At 41.1% G+C, this 23,099-nt stretch overlaps 1 protein-coding gene across 1 annotated transcript in view; it reads right to left on the bottom strand.

Moving 5' to 3' along the window:
- TNIP3 (TNFAIP3 interacting protein 3) overlaps positions 1 to 23,099 on the bottom strand; it is a 42,266-nt gene that overhangs the window by 3,857 nt on the left and 15,310 nt on the right. Inside the window, 10 exon segments of the mRNA XM_009082223.1 lie at positions 2,988 to 3,048; positions 6,055 to 6,069; positions 7,316 to 7,327; positions 8,033 to 8,194; positions 10,623 to 10,739; positions 13,059 to 13,187; positions 16,139 to 16,270; positions 17,204 to 17,269; positions 18,375 to 18,464; positions 19,972 to 20,058. Coding sequence (XP_009080471.1) covers positions 2,988 to 3,048; positions 6,055 to 6,069; positions 7,316 to 7,327; positions 8,033 to 8,194; positions 10,623 to 10,739; positions 13,059 to 13,187; positions 16,139 to 16,270; positions 17,204 to 17,269; positions 18,375 to 18,464; positions 19,972 to 20,058 — 871 coding nt within the window.

Raw genomic sequence — 23,099 nt, 5'->3', positions numbered from 1 at the left:
AGAGTGAGTTGATGTAGCCCTGATCAAGTAGCCAGTGGTGGCGACTACTCCAAACTCTGAACAGACACGAGGTTTTTGCATCAAGCCACACTTGACAGCTGTAATCTCAGCAGTTCCATTTAGCTTTACTCTCTTCATAAAGCTAAATTGCAAGGATTTCATTTAGATAATTACCATTGTCTTGCTACCATGGAATATCTCCTGTTCATTCTCATTTTGGGATGAAAGGCTTAATGGAAAAATGAACAGAGTGTTTTGAGGGTTGCTTTGGAATTTTTCCCTCTAATTCTGCCTCCCTATTCCTCTTATCCTTCCTGTATTCTGAAGAAATTATTTCCAGGCTAATTAGAAAGGGCTCAAATCAAAAAGTACCAGATCCAAACCATCACACTTTCATGACAGTTCAGCGCTGGATGCAACTTGGCTTCTCAGACTTGTGCATAAGTGATCCTCTGCCAACTGCCAAAACAGAACTCTGGGGGGAAATAACAGACTGGAGTAGAAACTTTAGAAAGTAGGATCAAATAGGATACATCAAATTTCTGTAGCAGAGTGGGTTTGGGTTATTTTAATTTGAAAAGTATTTCAGTGATTATCCTATTTCTACAGATGCAGACAAAGAGGTGTTTCTTACACGAAAGAGAAACACAAACTGGGCTTCCCCCAGGCAGCAGTCCTTGGAGATAGCCTCCTTTGGACATGGGAGCAGCTAAGAAAAGTGGTCAGTGCCAATCAGAAGTACAGATATGGTCACATAGGAAGCAGAAAACATGAGATTCCAGCTCATTACAGAAGGACCTGGAGAACCCAAGCCAAATGCCAAAGCACCTGGGTGCAAATATCTTCCTCCCTCACACAGGAGAGATGAGAGAGAGGAAAACACAGTATAAGAACATCTATACAAAAACTGCAGGAAAAGTTAGTAATTCCTTCTTAGTGACATAAGCTTCTACAGTCCCAAACTAGCAAACTAGTCAGAGCTGATGCAGAGACTCTCACAGACTTCAGATATCTTTAAACCAAGCTGTCTTGATAGAATGTCATAAAAAACCATCAGTTTCCCAATGCATTCACTTGTGTTCAGCTCTAAAGTTACAACCTGTGACCTCTATTTCATAATAATTACTTAAGAAAAATTACTCAGTGTCAAATGAAAGCTTAAGGAAAAGTTAAGGGTTTTCCCTAGAAACATCAATCTACTGAAGCAGCATTCCTAAAGGAAACTGCCTCATGTTGAAAAGTTGCTGCACTGCTGATTTGTTTTTCTGTAATGAAGACCTAGCTCAGCAGATATAAGATTTATTGGTCAGTTTATCATCTAATGCGAAAATGAAGGATGAGAAATTAGAATCAGGAATATGCTGCACATATTGGCTCATTTAAACCCACCATTGTAATTAGCACTTGTATGAAATAGAGCAAAGAAACTGGAACATCAAGAATACTTTCTCATCACATATTCTTGGAGTTTCTATCTTTGAAACCTTTCTCAAAATACTTACATGCAGATTTAATACAGATCACTATATATAACACATAAAGCCAGGCTAGTGACTTTTAACTGATGGTAGAACTTTGACTTCTGAATGATCAATGGCTAATAAAATCATCTTTGCTTCATCAGCCAAGATAAAAAGAGTAAAAGCCCCGAAGATGTTAAAGCTGACATCCTACACAGCACTGTGATGGGACTTGTTAAGAAGTCCCTTTATAAGGACTGAAGAAAATAGGGAAGGGAGAGTCTTCAAGTGTCCTACTCACTGTCCCATTGACAAGGAAGTATTTGGATGTTCTGGGCAAGGAACTGTAATAGAAAGATGGAGCAGAGATTTTAAAAAGTGTTTTTTCAGGGAGCCAGAAGTCACAGAATCAAGCAGGGTAAAAGAAGAACTCGCTTTCTTCAGATCCCCTCAGTGTACTGCCCTGGACCACAGCTGCAGTTGGTGGTTGGACTTGTTTCATTCCCTGTTATAAACATCCTCCCTGGATCCTCTGGTGCAGTAAATCACTTCGAGTTTTAAGTGGGAGGAATGACAAAACTAATCTCCTGTTCTCTCATGCAGTCACAGCACTACTCTCCCTACAGCCACATCAGAATCCTCCAAACAGTTGCCATGTAATTATGGGAAGCTCATCAGCAATTTTGGTGAGCTATGTTCCCACCCTACCCTCTCTTCTGGGCAAATGTGGACAACAGTAAATAATGGAATAGTTCCTCTGCAGCCATTTTCTTCTTCGAGATGTTACAAAACAGCTTCTGGTGGTGAGTCCCTGCCACCCCATATGGTACCCACTCGCACCATGGAATGGCAGATTCCCACCCAGAAGAGATTCCTTATGCTCTCTGATCTCCATCTCTTGAGTGGTCTGAAACAAGTACTTCAAAACAACCAGGAATTATTTCAAAACCAGGTACAAAAATACTGCTCCTGGTTTCCAAATACCAGTTTGTACTGACACTTTGGCAACCAATGAACTCTCTTTATTTACATGACTTTGTTTTCAGACCTGGCACCCTGAACTATCAGAGCAGATCAAGAATAGCAATGGGCATTTTGCCTTTAAAGTGAAACAACATCCTGAAGCCTGTACTTTGTTTCCAAGGACTCTAAAACCTGTCCCATGTTGGCCCCAGGTTTGGCACATCATTAAACTTGGTCTTAGCTGGAGCACCAGAAGCTCTAAGGAGAATTCTGAGGATCTCTTTTCTTTAGGACTATTACCAGGTGTTTAATGAGGCAAAGGTGTGACCCTATGATGTGTAATAGAGACATTTTATGAATTGCAATGAAGCTGAAAGCTGTAACATAGATGGGATTACATTAGGAACCTCACCTGCGTTGCAGATACACCAACACTGGCTCTCCAAGGCAAAGCTGTCACATAAGCACTCAACAGATAAATAGGAAAGTTTACTCTACACCCCTCAAAGGCCTCCATTTTAAAAAAGCATCTTTAAAATATGCTCTGTACAGCTGTTTTCTTACCATTTGGCTTGTGCTGCACATCTGGCGGAAGCTGGTCAGGAACATACCACTGATAGTCTGGCTGCACAGAACAATAAAACATTATTGCAGCAATATGGACTTCACAGACACTTCAAACAAAGAACAGGGACATGATAAAAATATAATTGTGCTGGGAAGCTTTTTACTACTCATACAAAAGTAGTTTACAAAAACCCTTGTATTTAGCTTTCTACTTCCATTGATCCAAGATCTTCAGCTGGCTTCCTTTTCCATGGCTTGTGGTTTAGATGCTGCACCCATAGAAACATTGGTCTAAACCTTTCTAGATCCCACAAATCAAGAGAAACATGAACAGAACCAAATCAGATTTTAAAAGGGCTAAGGAATGAGGTGCAGCAGAAGATATTAGCAGGCATCTCTGTACTAGAGAACCCCAGAAAACATGGTACATCTGACAAGTGAAAGCTGCTCCAGCTTGAATACACCTGTAACATCTGAATATATCTGTAACATCTGTAACGTGCTGCAGTGTGACAGGAATTTACCATTGGATAAGGTTCTTTCCCTCCTCCCTTTCCTCACAGGTTAGCACCACCGTAACCATAACATTAGCTGTTATCAAATAACTTATTGAAAACACAGTGAGATAGAAAAATTTCCCATCTTTCTTATAAGACGAAGTATTGGGAAGGTTACATCCATGCATACATAGTTTTGTCCAGGGGAATCCTGGAAGAAAGAAATAGTGCATTACAGTTCATACCACACACTGTGGTAAATGAGTAGCAAATTACCACTAGAGAAAACAACTTTGGGGCCAGACATTCCAGCTGAAGCTGTATTAGGTTGTCTGTCTGGTGTCAGTAGTACCTGCAAGTTTGTCAGATTCCAGGCAATTACTGCTTCAAATTAGTTACACTGGAAAAATAATTCTTGTCCTGCAGAAATTGCTCTGACAAAATCCCGAGTAGTCCCAAGGGGAATCTTACAGATTTCAGTTTGTAGGTACAAATTTCATAGACTTCTAAAGAACTTTTGCCTAAATTAAGATGACAGGACGAAGCTGCAGGTACCGAAAACAGATTTACCTTTTCTGTTATGCTGTTACTTGTACTTACATAGCAGCAATCACTCTCTACACTGTCAGGAAAACAGGAGCTATTGTCACTTAAATTATACTATTCACAGGAGTTTTTAATGAATTCTGTGCTTGTGGGCAAACAAAATAGGCTTTGATACATAGCAAAACTGCATTGCTTCAGGCACAGGTAGTTTTTCCACTAATGACTTACACTTATTTGCATTGCTTTTTTTGGTTTTCTGGTGAATTTTCTGTTCTCTGATCAGCTCTTCTCTTTCATATTTACACCACACAAACTTGAATGAATTTCAGAAATGTGTATTTCATGTCAGACTAAACAACACGTCATGTCAAAAAGGCACAGAAAGGTACAAGATACAAAAAGAAGGAAAAAGCCAAAAGCACAGACTAAAAGACTATGTATCAGGACACTCATTAAATTCTAACACCTTTCTTCATTGCTAACGAATTGCTCAGGGAGGTACCCAAAGCTCAGAGCAGCAGCACTGCACTCACACAGGCAGAGAATTTCAATAGAAGGCAGAATGGAACTGGGAATTACAAAGCAACCAGTCAACTGACCCCAGCACTCCGGCAGGAATGGCAGAGTTGTAAACCCAGTGATCCCTCACAGAATTAGAAACCCAGATGATGAAAGTTCAGGGAGAAGAGCCAAAATAATCTGGGCTAGTGGCCAAATTGCAGTGAAAAACATACTGCAATACTTCCAGCTTTGATAAATAGGCAGATAAGCACACTCCTGAAGCACAGAAATTGCCTGTCTGACCACAGCTTTTCCATCAGATTTCTATAGTCTGAAAGCCTCACATGCATCCTGCAAAAATTAGGCTATAATTTCTCAAATAATGAGCATCTTTCCATATGTGACAGCTTTACAGCCAGGAACAGATATTGTGGATATAAAATTACATTCACCATGTTTAAATACATTCTCACTAGACTAGAACAAGCACAGCCCACATAGATGACCCAAAACACTTCAAAATATCATTCTTTGAAGCAGCATTTTCCTTGAAGTAGATAACTCCCCCTCACATAACCTGTCCCAGTGCAAAGTTATTCTTTTACATGCTAAGGAAGACAGGACCCTGTTGTGTGCCAGGAAAAAAAGGCAAATTTCCCACTGTGTTAGTTACATTCAGATATACCTTCCACTTCTGCCTTGTTTTTACTTTTTGTTAAAGGCTCAACTGGGCTCCAGAGAGCAGATCCATATTTCTGAGTGTGGGTAACTATACAGCCAGGAAGGGCTCTGAATGTGTGTTTTGGAAGTAAATTAATCTAAGAAATCAGCAAAACTCCTTATTTTTTAATTAAGGAATGACCACCAGTGTCATTGGAAAGAAATGTATGAAAATCCCCTTTTTCTTCTTAGTGGCATTATAGATAAACAATATGTGCCAAAGTAAATTCAAAATACGTAAGGATATTTACTTAAAGTATAACTCATCAGCCATTTGTTCAAATTGCTGCAATTTGTCCTCTTTGTGCACAGATCTCTCATGCTTTGATTTGCACATGGCAGCACTCTGGGCAGTTCAGTATCGAAACATGGGAACAGTAAGGAAGAAAAGAACAGAACTAAGAGGAAAAAAGTCAGCATTTTGTGGTAGCTAGTCAGGGAAGAGAGACAGTACAGAGATCACCAAGGCTGTTCCAGAACTAGGGCTAATTCTAAAACCAGCACAAAATCTTGATCTGGCACCAGCAACAAACTAGGAAACCACAGATTCAGTTACTGGTGAGGGTGGCACTGTGGTAGCACCAGTTATGCCACTGTGGTCACCATGCTGTGAGAAATCAGTGCTCCTGTGACACAGGAGGCACTGGGAACCTTACCGAGCACTGTTGCTGCTCATGTGCCCTGTGAGGTGCTGGAGGCACTCGAGGATCTCGATAGTGAAGAACCATCCCACAGCTCCCATAGTTAACACACGGGGAGAGGAAGAGTGGAGGTGGGTAACTGTGCCTCTCAGACTGCACTGGGAGCTCTTTTGTCTGTCAAAAAATAAGAGCAGGAAGAAATGCATTAGCAGCAGGATAAAACAGCCACAACATACTCATGTACAAATCCATCTGTAGTAAGCAGTGGGGAAGAAATCCTCCTCTCTCAGCATGGATCACAATGCTGCTTGTTTAGCCCCTTCAGACTATTTATCATTTAAAAAATTATTTAGGAAAGCTGACTTGTGCCACACCAGAGTCTTGACATGTTTTATGTGAGAAAAATATTGGTTTCAAGATACACATTTCTGGGTGTTTTCTATATTCAAGAACTGTTCTATATTTTCATTACACAAACTAGCTTTCAATAGTTTGAAGCAGAACTACATGGACAGTCACTTGTATGGCAAGAAAAGTAAATAACTTTGGTATAGGACCAAAGTTGATGGCCTTGAGATTTGGGTCTGCCTTTCCTTAGACCCTCTGCATCCCAGCAGAGTCAACAGGAATTTGCCTAAGGACAGAGAAAGGAGGGGTAAAAGACGATTAACATTCTATGAGTCACAACTAAATAATTTCACTTAAGAAAACAAAATAATAAATATTTTATATGGTTCCTCTCATCTTTAAAATCCTTCACAAGCTCTGTTTAATCAAATGCTGAGGCAGAAAGAGGCAAACAACATCTCCAGTTGATGCACTGCAAGGACAGTCAAGTTGTACATACACACTACACAGCACTTGTACAGTCCCTTCAGGTGTGTTCTGCACGTGCAGTGCTGTTGACACTTCTCCTGCTCCTGTGCAGCTGGGAAGGAGTAGGAAAGGCCTTTTAGCCCTTATTTTATACCTCCCATCTTCACTTCCACTGCTGCAAAAGGTTCTCACAGTGTCCATTGACCAGTTGGGGCTGTGCAAGAAATTTAGATTTTACAGTCTCTAGACAATGCAAAAATATATAGGAAGGAGGTGTCTTGGAGTATGGTCTTCTACAAAAAAAACTTCTTTACCTCATTGAACCACACAGGAGTGGGCTGGTGAGTGGGGGAAATATCCTAGAAGTTACTGCTAAAGGATTGGTCCGAGGTATTTCTACATACCTGGGATGCCTTGAGTGGCAAATCATGGCATTCCCTTCTGGCATTGTATTTTGACATTTGCACAAAATACTTCCAAGTATCAATAAAAGCTCTGACAAGTCTGGGGCCTTACTGCAGCAGCCACCAGCATCAGCCAGGATGACCAACCTGCACTCAGCTCCTGCTGAGGCCAATGGGAATGAGGGGCACTGGACAGCAACTTGCCTCTGATACTACTACAAGACCCTACCAGCATTGGGTTGGTTGAGAATAAGTCAATCCTGAAGTTTCTGTTTCACAACAATGTTGGGGAGAACAATAAATCATCACAGAACTTTTTGGTAATTGGCCATTGTTTTAAAACATTGCACAATTTTGTCAGGACAGGAAACCCCAAAATTTCATCATTTTTTAATGGGGATTGAGAAAGTTCAGAGAGTTTTACATGCCATGACTTTACTATGGCTTCCTACTGACACTACTTTGAAGAGATAAAAAGGATGTTGCAAGAAAAAATGACTGCAGCGGCTGCTCAGCTAATTTGTGTAGAGACCATTTTTTTCCTCAGTGATATTAACATGACTCTGTAATTCAATTGCAGAGGTCAGGATTAACTACAGAAGCTCTTTATTTCAGAGGTTGGTTTGATGTTACAACTCTTATATCAAGTGCCAGTGAAACAATCAAAGTCCCCTGGACTTGTTTTTGGCCGGCCTCCCTGCCTCCATTTTAAGATATGTTTGAGAAGGTTTTGCAATAGATACTCCCCTCATCTACTTATTTTGAAAGTCTTCTCTAATCGTTTCTCATCTTCTTACTGCATTACTTCAGAATGATTTCATCCCAGGTGGTGACCTCATATAAAACCCAATGTCAATTAATGGAAGCCAGAAAGCCTTGGGTTGTGTGGAAAGTGAGAAAATAAAAATAAAATACACATGTGCTGGCAGTGGGAACTTTCTTTTGACTCATACCTGAGAGCTGAGTTTATTCAGTTGAGACTGTAATCTCTCGTTAAGTTTCTGCAATGCTTCCTTCTCCTCATTAAGTCTTTCTCTGTCAGATCTCTCCTTTCTGAAGTCTTCCTCGTATATTTGTACCTGCAATCAGTATGAACAGTATGTGAACTTCATCCACTTTGTTGTCTGGTTGCTTTCTAAACACTGCCCAAGCAGCAGGGTGCATTCCAAAGGGATCCCTCCTCTGTACAATACTACAACCAAAAGGTTCCCTTGGTTTTTCCTATGACCAACACAAACCTACAAGCAATGGGTGTTCTCCAATGGCACCTGTCAATCAAAGCAGTCCACAGCTTCACTACTTTTAGGGCCTTGTAACATAAAAAGCTAACTGGTAAATATCAAGTTTCAAATATTATCAACAAGAGAACAAATACTAATGCCATTGATCTCTTTAAGGGATTAACAATATGAGAACAAACATTTTACCAACATTTTTTCCAGTTTTCTCTTCAATTATAAGCATTTTTAACTTCCTCCTTTATCTCAGGTGCAAGCAGGTAGCAAAGAATCTGTATCTGCCCCAGTGTAGAAGCAGAGGGGAATGTAATGTACTCAATTCAAAATGGAAATGCAGATGTTTGACCCTGTTCCCAGAAGATAAGCTGCTTTTCAAATGCTGAAGGATGCAATGGCTTAGCTCTTTTTATGTTGCCAGGAATCATAGAGCTTCATCCTGTTAAAAAAATATCTGACCACCCCAGGCACAGGCAGTGAGCACATGAATTCAGAAGCAAAACGAAGTCCTTAAATTATTTGGTGTTAAGCTGACTGGCTTAATTCTTTAGCTAATGGGCAGACATCCACCTGGTTGTCTGGAGGTTGGTGGCACTTCGTCTGACAAATAACAGAAAAGGCATGTTTGGGTGGGAACCACCACCAGAACTTTCAGAAGTCCTTTCATGTCCCCTTGGTTGCTCACTAGAGCCTGCTGACAGTCTGTTTCCAAAGAGCTTGCTTGCTGTGGCTCATGCCCTGCCCATCGGACAGATCCAGTTCTCTTGCTGCTGGCAGCAGCACTGTGACTTCACAGAAGGACTAAAGAAATGTTAATACCTCAGGGGAAGAAAAAAGTGAACACAGGGCACTGTAAACTACTTTCACAACTCGCCTGTTGCAGCTAATTTTTGCAAGGGGTTGTTCTGAAGCCGATGTTCCCCCACTAGACATCAGCCCCTTCCTGAATAACACCGTGTACTCGGCCCCACAGCCCTTGCCTGGAGCATGCTGAGTGTCCCTGCCTCTCCGAAGCAGAGGCAGAGCTGTGGCTTGCAGAAATCCCTGCATCCCTTGTCCATCTACACACTTCTTCCCTCAGCATTTCCACATTGCTTCTGTCCTGATTCCCTTTTTGCTGTCCCACCTCTCTTCACTCCCCAGCTATACAATCTGCTGAAGCTACAAAACTGACACTTTGGCAGTTTTGCCATACATTCTGCTGCCCTGAGAAAGAGGAGGACACCTCCCAAGGAATGAATGCCTTCACCTCTTCTGTCATGACCAGGGAGGGGCTGATGACAGCCAAGCTTTGGTGAGACTTTGTCACGTCACTGTTAGTCCCAGGAGTCCTTCCTCCATACAGTTAGAGCCTTCTGCTCCATTTTGTGTAGAAGGAAATCTGGACTCACTGTACTGATTTATACAACTAGAAAAATACATTAATAAAATGGATTCCTCATGAGAATTCTGGAAAAAAAAAATTGGTTTACTCTATTTTATTGTGTAGAATGAAATAACTCATTATTGTACAATCAAGTGCAGGATTTTGTTCTCCAGCATGTGGCAAGCATTACATTAGAGAGCAAAATCTGGCTCTGCTGTCAAACGTGACAGAAACAAGTATTTTATTCACATTGAACAAAATTCCCATTCTGATCACATCCTTTTGTGTGTCAATAACGTTAACCCTAACACTGTCCAGAACAACAGACCTAAAATGTAGTAGTATCTGAAAACTATAATGTTTTTAAACAGATTCTTTCATGTGGAAAGAAAGAGAGTGCACAAAGCACTTGAATTGCTCAGAACAAAGATTAGAAAAATAAACACACATCTGTAGTGACTGGGATGTAGGTTATGGATGCAAAGGTTTTGCCTCACACTTTGAAAAACTGCAATGCCGATACTCTAGTTGTCCAAAAGTCCTGTCCACTCAACTGTCAACTTCTAGGATAAAAGGAGCAGAAGACACAACCGGCAACTCAGGAAATGTAACATTCCCTCTGGATAAAATTCAGCCCCTGAGGGCTGGCAGGACACCTTCAAGAGTCAGGAGAGCAGTTCTGCTGCCCCAAGTCCTTGCTCCAGCCCTTTGCAAGGACTTAGTTTCACCTTGTGGACACTGCTGTGATCACAGCATCTTGGGAAACATCATTTGAATGGGCTACAGCTAACCTGGCTCTTCCTTTCAAAAGCTCTGCATAGCAATTCTACTAGGCACAATTCCTGGGAGAGAAGGCCAAGTTACATTGTATGAAATCCATCCAGGCTTACTTCCAGGTGTTCTTACCTGCTGTCTCAGAACTTCAAGTTGGGTTCTCATCTCCTCAATGCTGTTCTTGTCACCCTTCTCTGGAGGAGTCTCAAGAACAGGTGAGTGCTGCTTTTTCAACACATCCACAAGGGCCTGCAATGTAAACAGCAAAACTGCAAACCAGAAATTCACTAAATGAAAATGAAGAAAGTCCTCTAAAATTATTGGAAGGGTGTTTTCTTTTCACTTGCACTTGCTTCGATTATATACACTGGATATAAACCACATACATGCATGACTAGATCCAAATTTTCAAAGATCCCACACTACATCCATGAATTTGAGACAGTGTCATTTAGGGGACTGTGCTTTTACTTATAACTGTATCAATATTTACCTATGGAAATCACCGCTGCAAATCTCATCCATAAACACCATTTCCCTGTGCAAGTTGGAATTTGGGAAAACACAGACGGGTGTTTAAACTCAGCTGAGGCCAAAACCAAAGCAAACAAAAACCCCCAAGAACATAGAAGCAATATTCAAAGATGGCCTAAAAATGTGACTACAGTAAAGTCTGACTGAAACGGTTTTTGCACTAAGCACAGATTTCTTCAAGTGGAGCAGACTAAACCCTCCGGTTTGAGGGAAGTTGTGTCGTCTATAGCGTGTCACTAGAGGGAGTTAGGAATACGCACATTGGTACCACTCCGTTCTTCAGAGAAATTCTGCCATAATTCTGTGCAGGTTTTGTTTAAATTTAACAGTATGACACAGTTCTCCCTCGCACTGGAATAATTTTTAAGCACTTTTACACCTATCTGTCTATAACCACACACTGAAACTATATATATACACTACCCTTTTTCCTCTAGCACAAATACTCACCATTCAGTACTTTTCTGTCTCTCACATAAGACATGAGCTCAGCTAACTTCACCCCTTTTAGAAGTGCAATTCCTGCTAATGATCCTCATCTCTCCCTTGCTGTCCACACTCCATTCATGCCATGTGGGAAGGAGGGAAGATAATTTGGAGGGGGAAGAGGCAGAGAGGGAAGTGGCCAAGGAAGAGAACCAGTAACTGAGGGATTAGTATTAATTACCAAAAGGCCAACAAAATACAAGCACTTTCCATGGAAGGCACAGAAGACAAAAGGAAGGTTTTTATCTGATGAGCTTCTGTCTCTAAGAATTGTGCAGAAGGGAAATTGCTATAATAGTGGCAAATCTTGTCTGCCATGTCAATACATCAATAAGGCTGAACTTCAGCATGGGAGGATGAAGATAGAGATATCTTACTGATTATCCCTCCTTCTGCCCCTTTGAGCCACTTTTTAATACCTTTTTGAGGAGGTTCTACATCACAGAATTATGGATGGAAAAAACCCCCTAAAACTCCAGAAAATTCCATCTTTAAAAGGTTAACAGTGGAGAAAAATAAGCTGAATATTATTTTTAAACTGCATTTGGAAGCAATGACATGAGATTTGAAGGATGCAAATACACAGAAAATCAGTAAATTACTGTTGGGAAAGTGTGTTCCATGAAATTGATGCTTCATTTAAAACAATAGTCTATTTACTCATCTGTCTCGCTCCAACCACATCATAAGACAGCAAAATAAAACACTGAAATAAACTGTTTAACAAACAAGACCTTGAATGAGAGTTACACTGAAGCTTTGAGCAAGTCCTGTCAATGCATTTCAGAAAGAGATCATATGTTCTGTCACGATTTTTTATTATGGCAACATTATGGGTTTGGCTTGACTTATGCACATCATGGCCCTTTAGCTTGTTAAAGCACTTAAAGTTACCCAGCAATGGTTACTGCAGTGCATTTCCTCAGGAAGTGTTTGTGGTTCACCATGAAATACAGAATTGTTAGAAAACACCCACTGCTTTATGTGATCTTTTGATTAAGCAAAATTACTTTTATTACTTTCCTTCAGTTAAAAAATGAATCCCATTTAGCTATTTAATGACTATTTTCTCAGTGAGACATATATACACATAATACTTATATGTATGAATATATATGGATACAAACAGTAAGACAGCACCAGGTCTTGTGAACAGAAGTCATTATTCTCAAACACAGAAGAGTTTTTAAACCGTGTGACTTTTATTAACCCCAGTGATTCAATAGATGCATCTGAAAGCATCTTTGGGCCATTTCCCTATTGTTCTAAGGAGGAAGTAGAAAGAGCTTAGATATGACATGTAGAGAGGTTTCACGGGAAAAGCCAAAGATTCTCTCAACTTTTGCAACTCTACTACCTGCCAAGAGCAGCATGCATGGACATTAGCTGAAGTAAGTTCTTGCTTGCTTCCCCATGACCATGAGTTTGCCACCACGAATAGGTTGTTCACCCAGGACAGAAAAGATGGGCACGTGGTAGTGTCACTGCTTGACAGCAGATATCCTAGAATTAAAGGATCTCTGGTCAGCAGTTCACTCCTGTTCCTACCTTATTGAGACGACTTATTTCACACTCATAGTGTTCTTTCTTTCTAATCATTGAGGCATTCTTCTGCTTCAGGAGCCTGTTCTCTTCCCTCACTTCATGGAGAGCTTCACTAAGGACCTCTGTTTCTTTCTGGGGTGCAAAAATACAGAGAGAGAGAGATGTTGCTGAAATGCAGATGGAAAGATTTTTCAAGAACCATTTTCACAATACCTCCTGTCTGACAGATGTGCTGCATTTTTGTTGTCCCAAACACAGCTGAGAAGGGAGGCAACAGGAAGGCAGATCACTAGTGAACCCAGATATGATAAAGTCTGTTGAAATTGTTTTGATCACTCACCATATGATGAGACAGAGACAACATACCAGACTAAATCCCTGCTCTCTGCAGTTGCACAAAGGCACGAGGCAGGCTAAGCAGATCAGAGTCCTAAAGACAATTATCCCAAACCGGCATTTCTCCCATGTACTTATAGTGCAAGGCCAGGGCTAAATCCTGGTGGAGTCCCATCAAAGACAAAACCAGATCTCAGCATCACAGTGTCTTAGTACTTTATCCACTACTGAGAGGGGTCTCAGCCTGCTCTAGAATTATCAAGCAACCAATTAAGTCTTAAAAACCCATGTTTTTTTGACCCCATTACAGATGTTGACTTCAACTTGCCCATTCCTAGTGCATAAGGCTGTATTGCTGCTTCCCCAGCAAACTACCAGGAAGATGTCCCTGCTTGCAACAGGATTTACACACTAGCCTTCCAAGACAGCATTATAAGAATTATTAGGGCAGATTTGCCAAACTGTAAGTTTGACTCTCTCATTCTATTGCTTTCAGTGTGGCTATTTGCAATTTACAGTGAAAGGAGATTAGATCCAAATGAGACCCTGCAGCAAATGGCATTGCATAAGCCATTACCCTCTCAGGGTAATGCATTCCTCACTAGCCCACTTTTGCCAGACTGGCCTTAGAACAAAGCTGTTCAGACGTGTGAAAAAGAATGGCCCATTCTACAAAAAAAAAAAAGGGAGAAAGTATTTCAAATATTCTCATGCAGCTGCTTTATGTGAATTAAAAAATGAGATCCAACAATCACACGCACAGGACACCACATGAATGCTTTTTCTTTGTGCATCAGGCCGATCTCTGTGCAGCCAGCTACCAGGCATTACAACTAAGTATTTCCAGCTTGTTCAGGTTTTTGAACCATCTGAATTCTTACATCTTATTGCTTCTTATTCAACACTGAACTAGGTGTTACGGCACCGAGACCTTCCAGTAACTAAGTTGGTCTTTGATTCCTGTGTATGGGTACATAGCCATGCCCAGGGAGAAGAAAAATAAAAAGAAGATCTCCAAACCAGTCAGTTTTCCTCTGAGGGCCATGGAGGACATAGGGACAGGTAAAGTTCTCAGCATCTGCATTATGTGAGAGCCATACCTCCAGGTATTAAAAAACTCCAATGAAACAAAATAGCTGTAAGACAGCAGCAGCATGTAATCTGTCTCAGGGTTGTTTGGTGCTGCTGCTTTTCCTAAATGGCTCAGTAGAACACCCTGAGGACTGTCACTCTGAGTAAACAAATTCGAAAGGTACTGCTCAATCAAAAATCTCCACTTTAAGCAGCTGCCTCTGCCAAGGTGTAGATCCCCTGCATCCCTGCATGACATCCAAAAAGTACAGAAATTTGGAGTAAATAGAAGCCCTTACTGGCTGAGTGCATAATTTTTAAAGAAATTGCTTATCTAAGGCTGAAGCTCCATGCAGGTTAATCTGTACCTGTAAGAAATTTTTGGATATTGTCATTTAGTTCATTATTCATGTATGTAGTAAAAAAACCCTGTGAGTATACTGCTTATCCTTACCGTTTCAAAAAGGTAGCCAGGGCTATTTTTCCCCAGCTATCACATATTGAAAGGCAGGCAGTAATATGAAGAGGAAGATGGACTGGCCTACATTGAATCCACACTCAGAGCAAATACAGGTAGTGATTCAGCAAGCACATAATGACATGGTTTGCTTTAAAACATGTAAACTGTCCTACTGGTTGAAAATCAAGTGCATGCTTAGCTAAGACCACACTGTAATGGATAAGCAGGTAAGATGAATGTTCTGCTTATGCAGATATAAGGTAAGGGCTTTGCATTTCTTTTCCTGCACAAGCTAACTCACATCTTATCTGAGCCTGGAAGTGATGCAACTGCCACTTGTTTTCAGGTTTGTTTCAAGTTACCAAGTGAATAGAGAAGCCCAACTTCAGCCATCACATCACCATCCAGAAACTCTCACAAAAGGTCATGAAGGATGTGATACCATGAAGCGGCATGAGAACAGGAAGCACCACTCTGTGGGGCTCATAAAACAGAACACAAAGTTTTGTGTATATGTTGGGCATATATATGCTGATCACTCACACTGATGGTTTTACTGTGCTGGAAGTTCAGCTTTAGGATCTAACTTTAGATGCAAAAACCTGCACAAGAGCCAGTCCTGAGAGGTGCCCAACCACTCTCCAGGTGAGGTGAACACCACTCTAGAGCAGCCGATCAGCCCAGACACTTCCAGCCTAATAACTGCACTGACTGTAGGGTCAATATTTGCAGGGAGCTGAGCCAGGTAGCACACATATAAAAGCTTATATTGTCAATACCAAAGTCTGTGTGTCTGAATTCATTCCTTCATTTATTGCCAAGCACTTTGTGTAACATCAGCAACGATGTTCCTATTCCATTTGAAATAATTGTAGCATTTTTGTTCACAAAGAAATTCACCCTGAACTGAGCAGTGAGGAGGGAAATCTCTGCAGTGTTCATATCAATCTGCTCTTTACTCCCACACACACACACACGCACATACCAGTGCTGTCTGCCAATTTCTACTGAAATGACTGTCTCTCTATACACAGTTCTCTGATCAGGCAGATCATCAGCCACTGCCTTGGATGCAATACTGAAGAGCACTCAACAGCACAGTCTCATCTCAGGGCTGTGCAGCAACCCACGCTCTGCCTTGCACAAGAAGAGAAAGACGAGAGGTTAGAGAGTGTTCAACACTGAGCACAAATGGGTGACAGAGTGCACCTCCTACCTTTTCCTGCAATGGCTTCTCTCTGCCCAGCACTTGCCACCTCTCCTCTGCTGGATGCTGCTGATGTCTCTCTTGCTCCAGTTCACTCACTCTCCTCTCTGACATGTCCAGCTTGGCTTTCATCTCTGCCAGCTGAAAAGCAAGCAACACATCGTGGTGATTGACTGGGGACTTCCAAGGTGTTTAGACAGAGGCATAAAACAGCCCCATGTTAAATGAGGAAGAGCCATTTAAATTCCTCTTCTCTTTGTGGGGGGAAAAAAAAAGCCAGATCTCAGTACTAAGCCTTCTGGAAAATATTAAGTGAGAAAATTTTCCTGATAAGCACATGAGGTCATTCTGCAAACTTCCTTTTTATAGAAGGAAATGGGAGAATAGGAGTGTCAGTCAATGAATCAACTTGGGTTTTGGAATACCAGGCAAAACTGTAAGCAGTCAGCATCATAGGAAGCTGATGGTGTCTGCAGCAATGATGCCACACAGCCACAAGCAAGGAATGAAAGCTATGCCAACTGCATCTTGGGGGGAAAAGAAAGGGAAACAGAAAGCATTTACTTACAATTTACTTTAAAACTGTTCCTGCTTATAAAAGGTAACATTCATGGAGGATTTACCTGAAAGCTCCCCCACTACAGCAAGCCCCAGGGAGCTTCCAGGCTTCACAAGCCAACCACAAGAGATGGGACAAGAACCAACAGTTACATGATGATGTGGACACCAGGCACTGCAGGCTGATCTTCAGTTCATTGTGCTCTGAAGTGTGTGTAATTTTATTACGCTGAGGAGGGTGTGAAGATCTCTGCTGCCATGTCCACACTGAGCCCTACTATTTTAGACACCCTGCTTCTCTGGTTAGTTTGTCCTACCGAAGATTGTACACACATTAGCTTCACTTTTATGTGATGAAGTTTGTTTAATCTGTGAGCTAAAGACAAAGTAAAGATGACATATTCCCTCCCCCCTCGAAGGATATTGACCATAGCTATGGCTGGTTGATGTTTAAACACAAACTTAACTGTCAGCACGTGGCAAACATATTCCAATAGAAATCATCAACATTGTTACCTGTTTTTCATAAAGCTGTTTCATACTTCTAAACTGATGATCCCATTGCTTGTTCACCTCCAGAAGCTGCAATTAGCAGGAAGTCACAGTAAATAATCTTTACTTCAACACTGTCAATACATCAAAAATAAGACTAGCATTCTGATCCTTCAGCTATGAGTATTCACAACCTCCTCATCATCTGGGCAGTTCATTCCAGAAAAAGCAAGTTTGGCGAGCTTTGCAGCCCATCTGCCAGTGCTCTGGTGTTCCACTCAAAGCACACCAACATTCAGGAAGCAGCACTCAGGAGACATGCAGACACACGATAAGCTACAGGTGAATCATTTGCAATGCTGTACAAATCCCAAGCTGCAGCTCCTAAATGGCCAAGGACTTTCCTGCTAGTTTAAGTTCCATAAACAAATTTTCAATGAGAAGGTCTTTGACTTCAAACAAATTAATTTAAGCCTCCTAGTGACTGGAATACTACTGGGTGCAAACCCCACTCGCCTTTCTCAGCACCACTAAACTGAGCAAGCAAGATAAGAAGTTCATCTAACAACACCCATGTGAGAGGTAGGAAGGAAGTCATCCTGTGTGCAATTCTACTGGAGAAAGCCAAGCAGGTCCCTCTGAAGCATTTTTCTTTGAAGGGGCACTCTTCAGGATGCTCAGCCAAACTCCAGCTTCCAGTTTGCTGCTACCTGTGACCAAGACACCACTGGCTGTTCCTCACAGTGATTCCTTGGCCCTTACAATAGAGATCATTAATAAAATCTGCTCTTTGTACCATATATATATCTCTGCTCCTCTACATTCATAGCCACAGTACAAGAAGTAATTATTTGTTTTTAGGAATAGTTCTCCAAATACAACCCTGTCTAGCTTAGTACAGAGAAGCAGGACTACAGGAACTAGTTTAAATGCAATTTTAAGTTCTTGCACACTTCAGGCTGTGAAGAAATGCACAGCAGAAAGTATCCACGTAGAAATTGTCTGACAAGGGTGCAGGACGAGATTCCCACAGGAAAAACAGGCCTTGCTGTTTTAAAACAAACTGCAGCATAAACACAGTGTAAGTAGCAGCAATAACACATTTGGTGTTTTCCTGCCCCAGGCATGTTGCTGATATTGTAATGTCTATCTTAAAGGTCATATCTGTAAAGGTTAAGGGTATACTTAGAATTACCTCTCGTCTCTGTCTTTCCAGTGAGAGGATCTGTTGTTCCAGAGAATTGGATGCTATTGTCTTCTTTTTGGTCAGTAAGTGGTGCTTTGACTGCAGGAAAGAAAGGGTCAAAAATTAAAGCTTCTGGCATGTTCTCTTCAAGTCAAGACTATCATGTAAAGCTCCTGTACACCCTGACAGGTGCATGTGAAGAAACTGAAACAGCAACTTTTTCTTGCATTGCAGTTGTATTTCAATACCTGCTGACAGCTGATTCTGAAGTGCACATCTGCTTTAACCCTGCTTAGCCTGTGCTGTAGGTGAAGTATTATGCAAATGGACACTGAAAAACCAAAAATTATGTCTGTTTGCAACTACCTGAGACACAGAATACAAAATAGGCTTTTAATTAGCTTACAAATGGTAATATAAACAAGTAATACAAGCCACAAAAGTTGTGCATAACTTGAAGTGAGAGCAAATAATTCCTTTCATTTACACAAGCTAGAATAATTAGCAGCACTGCCCCTGGGAAATTCTTGCAGGCCCAAGGTAATGAACTTCAGCACAATGAGTTCAAAACAGGCAATAGAGAAAACAAACAGGCCATTTGGAGAAATTAGGAAATAAGTCTGCAATTGTTCCATTTTTTTAAAGTGTGGAGTTTCATCCATGCAGGGCAACAGCAGCTAAGCTCTCCTTTTTAACATGGCAGTGTCGTAGATTATAATTTCCAAGAAGTTTTTATGGCTCGTCATGAAAACAAACTTGTGATCTATTAAGGAGAACTGTACTGGGAAAAAAAGGATACATGCTTCTAAAAATAGAATATACTATGTTCAGATACCTGCTCAGAGATTTTTGTTTCCCTCCCTAAATTCTCAACCATTATATGAAAAACAAGAATCCAAGTATGAGCACTTCTGAGGTCTTTAATCTCCTGAAATAAATCTTCTTCAGCTAGAGAATTTAATGCCAAATACCAATGAAGATCAAAGAATAGTTGTGTCTTTTCACAGGCAAAACTCCTGACCACATATCTGCCCCACGGCCAGTCCTGCTGAGCTCCAATGTGGAGCCCTTGACTTCCAAACCAGAAAACACTTAATCCCTTTTCTTCAAATTCACAGACATGTTTCAGTTCAAGTATACAAAGTGACACCTGGCAGCCAGTGGAGTTATTCACATGTTGAATTTCTTTCAGCATCTGGGCCTTAGGTATATATTTAAGTGCATATTTAAGATGATTATTATTAATGTGAATAGGACAACTCACAAGTCTAAAAACTATATGTACACTTGGCACCAACTGGCCAGAATACAGCTCACAAAAGTTGTTGTGACACTAAAATCAACCTCTTTCTACCCTTTGTGTAAAAACAATTTAAAATAAGGGTTAAAAAAAAAAGCTAAGAAAGGTTTTCTAAGAATGCCATAACCAAAAATACTTCTAATATTTCATCTGCTCTTAAATCGTGCAAATCATTCAGAAAAATCAATTAGGACACGAGAAAGAGCTATAGTTGTCAACCAATAAAGTGACACACAGGATACCTGCACCAGCTCAGGCTGTTCCTGTTGATCAGAAAACACTTCAGAGAACTAAACAGTCACTTACTTCCAGTGGGTCTGCTGGGGCTTCCATGTCACTCACACCTGCCCATGTGCATCCAAGGTGGCCTTGAGCACTTGCTTCACCACATATCTTTGGAAGAAGAGCAATGAAACCGATATTTATGTTGGCTAAAGGAGCAGAAGAATTGCTTTAAGACCCAGAAGATCCCTGAGTGCTGCCTGTGGAAGCAGCCAAGGTTCAGAAATAAGTGGTGGAATTCTGATTTTAACCTTTTCTTCCTTCCTGGCTGGGGCTTCCCAGAAAGGATGAAGCACACTGCTCATGACTAATATGCCAGGCAAGGCAGCACTCTGCTTACTGTGCATGTAAATTGCCATTGACTGGGCAGTGTACCCCAGAGAGGAAGTTGCATGTCTAAGGCAAGGAAGGATATATGCTTTTTCAGTAAGTGAGAGGACAGGGTTTCTCTCCCTGCTTCCAGCTGTAAGATGGACTTATGTAAGGATGACAGTTCTTAAGTCACACTAAGACAGACTGAACTACCAGAACAGAACAATGAGTGAGTCATACTTATAAAGGAACAATAGCCAAGTCAGTTAACAGCTATGGGGAAGAGCACACACACACAAACCCCAAGATGTTTAGGGGAAAACCATAATTGGAAAATTGATTTATTTCCCTGAAGAACAGCTGCACAGAGATGAAGAATGGCAGGTGTTGCTGTTCTTCTACTAAGGACACCTTATTTGCAGTTCTACTACTTGCCTCACCTAAGCATGGATCTAGCATCCAGCTACGCAAGACTGGAGTACTCAAGGTACCCAACACTTCAAACTTGTGGTTTAGTTTCCCATTTGGAAAAAGAGGTTAACCTTACCAAGTTAAACTCACAGAAAAGATTAACAAAGAAAAGGCTTCCACAGACTTCATATACAAAGAATGGGACAGAAAAGTGCAAAACATTGTTGTCCTCAGTCTTGGAATTCTGAATAATAATGGATTTGAGAAGGAAGCATAAAAGAAAAACCATGATTCTTATTGTGGAAGGATCTCTGGGTCTTTTCAGGGGCAGCAGCGGCTGCTCATTTCACTCTCAAAGAACAGAGTGAAAGCTAGCTGTGAAATTCGACATAAAATAATTTCCAAAAAAGGATTTAGACAAAACAGAGCAATCCTGTGAAATGCTGGAGTTTACCAGCCACATTCCAGTTCTCTGGTTCACAATGTGTGACCAAGCAACTCCTCTTTTGCAAGATACAAAACCCAATTTCGAAGAAAGCTCCTATTGTACAATGTTTGCATATGAAATACACCCTCCCTGTTCTCTTTATTTTTTCCTGGTTTATGGAGCAGCTGGAAAACTGGTCCATAGAAGTATAGAGAGACAAATTAAAAATCAAGTGTTGTTTTAATGAAGATATTTTAGATTCTCCATAGGATTCATGTTGCCCATCAAAAAAATAAAAGAACTTCAGCTATACCTGTACCAAAACCAGTCTTTGGGCATGTCCCTCCCAGGTACAGCATGTAGATTATAAACTCATGGAAACTAGAGTCTGTCTTTGCCTACAAAGCACCAACACTGAGCATCTGATTCATAAAAACACAATCACAGAACCTCCACGTTGCTCGTCGGCCCTTGAGGGCAATGACTCTCAAGCACAAACACCTTCCTTAACCACATCTCCTGTGGTCACCAGTCTCATCCCCAATCCAGCAGCATCCATGCTCTGGATGAAAGCTTAGATTGAACAGCTGCATGTTAGGTCTGGCCTGCTAAGGTAAACCAGCCCCAGTTTCCAATTTCCTCACACCAGCACACTGTGATGTACACAAGGTGCTGAGCACAGTCCATGCAGTGGGGACAGAGAAGCAAACCCAGGGCACACCCTGCTCATGGATCACAGCTCCCACTTCAAGGCTGCAATGCTGAAATTACTTAGAAGAGAGGATGAGGCTAAGGCCTTGGAGTACACACAGTTGATACTGTTATTTAGGTCACAACGGTTTCCTGAAAAGCTGAGCTGTTTCCTGGACAGCTAGGTGGACATGAGGCCACCAAGTCCTTTGTTGCTGGTTTCTCAATGTGTGTATTCATGACTACTGAATGTGAATGATTGTACATCAAATATGGCAGAATAGAAATTACATCAAGCACTTTTCAATGCCTAGCTAGGCAAGCTTAGCATCCATATGGGTAACTGATTGCCATGTAAGAACAGTATGGGGTATTGGAAAGAGAAGGGTATGTCTGAAATCTACATGAATAGAAGAAATGCCAACGAGCAGGGAACAAAAGTTCAAGCTCTTCAGAGGTGGTGGCATTCTTCCAGGGAAAACTGGGAGAGGTTGAAACAAAATCATTGTCTGTCTCTGTGAAGACAGTTAGCAGCACTGAAAACAAAGGCAAGGACACAACAACAGTCATTTCCTTTGGTACTGCAGAGAAAAAAGACACTGCATTTGTCTATGTCTACTGCTACGGAATCAAGAACAACTTAGTTGTACAACAGCACTTCAGCAACCTGAGATACATAAAAGTCCATGAAAGAAGGGCTCTTTGACAACTATCACACTTCAGAAGTCAAAAAGACAAAAATATTTTAAGGCATTTAGGGTTGGTTTGAAGCTATTGAACCAAATACAGTTTTAAATAGCTTGGAGAATTCTAGGTGATGAACAAACTGTAAACACAGTTGCAAACCTAACAAACTGCCAGGTATAGATAAAGCTTCCCAGGAGGCAAATGGGACCAGGCAGGATTTGCTGCTCCTCTGAAACTGACTGAGTTGACTCACAAGTGGCAGTATACAGCCAAGCAAGGGCAAAGTGAGCTGCGCTGCTTAGAAGCCTTTAATTAATTTCTACTCTATTTCTATGGTATTCTGCAGTTTCTATCAGCAGCGGCTTTGAGATTGGGGTGTTTTTTTAATGCCCTGTTTAAAAATGAGAAACCTTTTAGTTTGCGTTCTAGAAAGACCTGAGCTTTCACAGTGTAAAAGCCTTTTAGTCATCTTTGGGAAGGTTGCAATGTTAAAAAAGCCTTGGAGCTGTAGCCCACACTGAATCCTCTCACAAGCATTGGCACCACAAGAAGATGAAAGTTCTCAGAGTGCTGGATCTGAATTCTGGGAATGGCTTCTGTTAGAGCATTACAAAATAGCACTCAG

The sequence above is a fragment of the Acanthisitta chloris genome, unplaced genomic scaffold (genome assembly GCF_000695815.1).
Source record: "Acanthisitta chloris isolate BGI_N310 unplaced genomic scaffold, ASM69581v1 scaffold31699, whole genome shotgun sequence".
Taxonomy (NCBI): Eukaryota; Metazoa; Chordata; class Aves; order Passeriformes; family Acanthisittidae; genus Acanthisitta; species Acanthisitta chloris.
The sequence above is the reverse complement of the archived record's forward strand: the minus strand, read 5'-3'. Positions and strand labels throughout refer to the sequence as shown.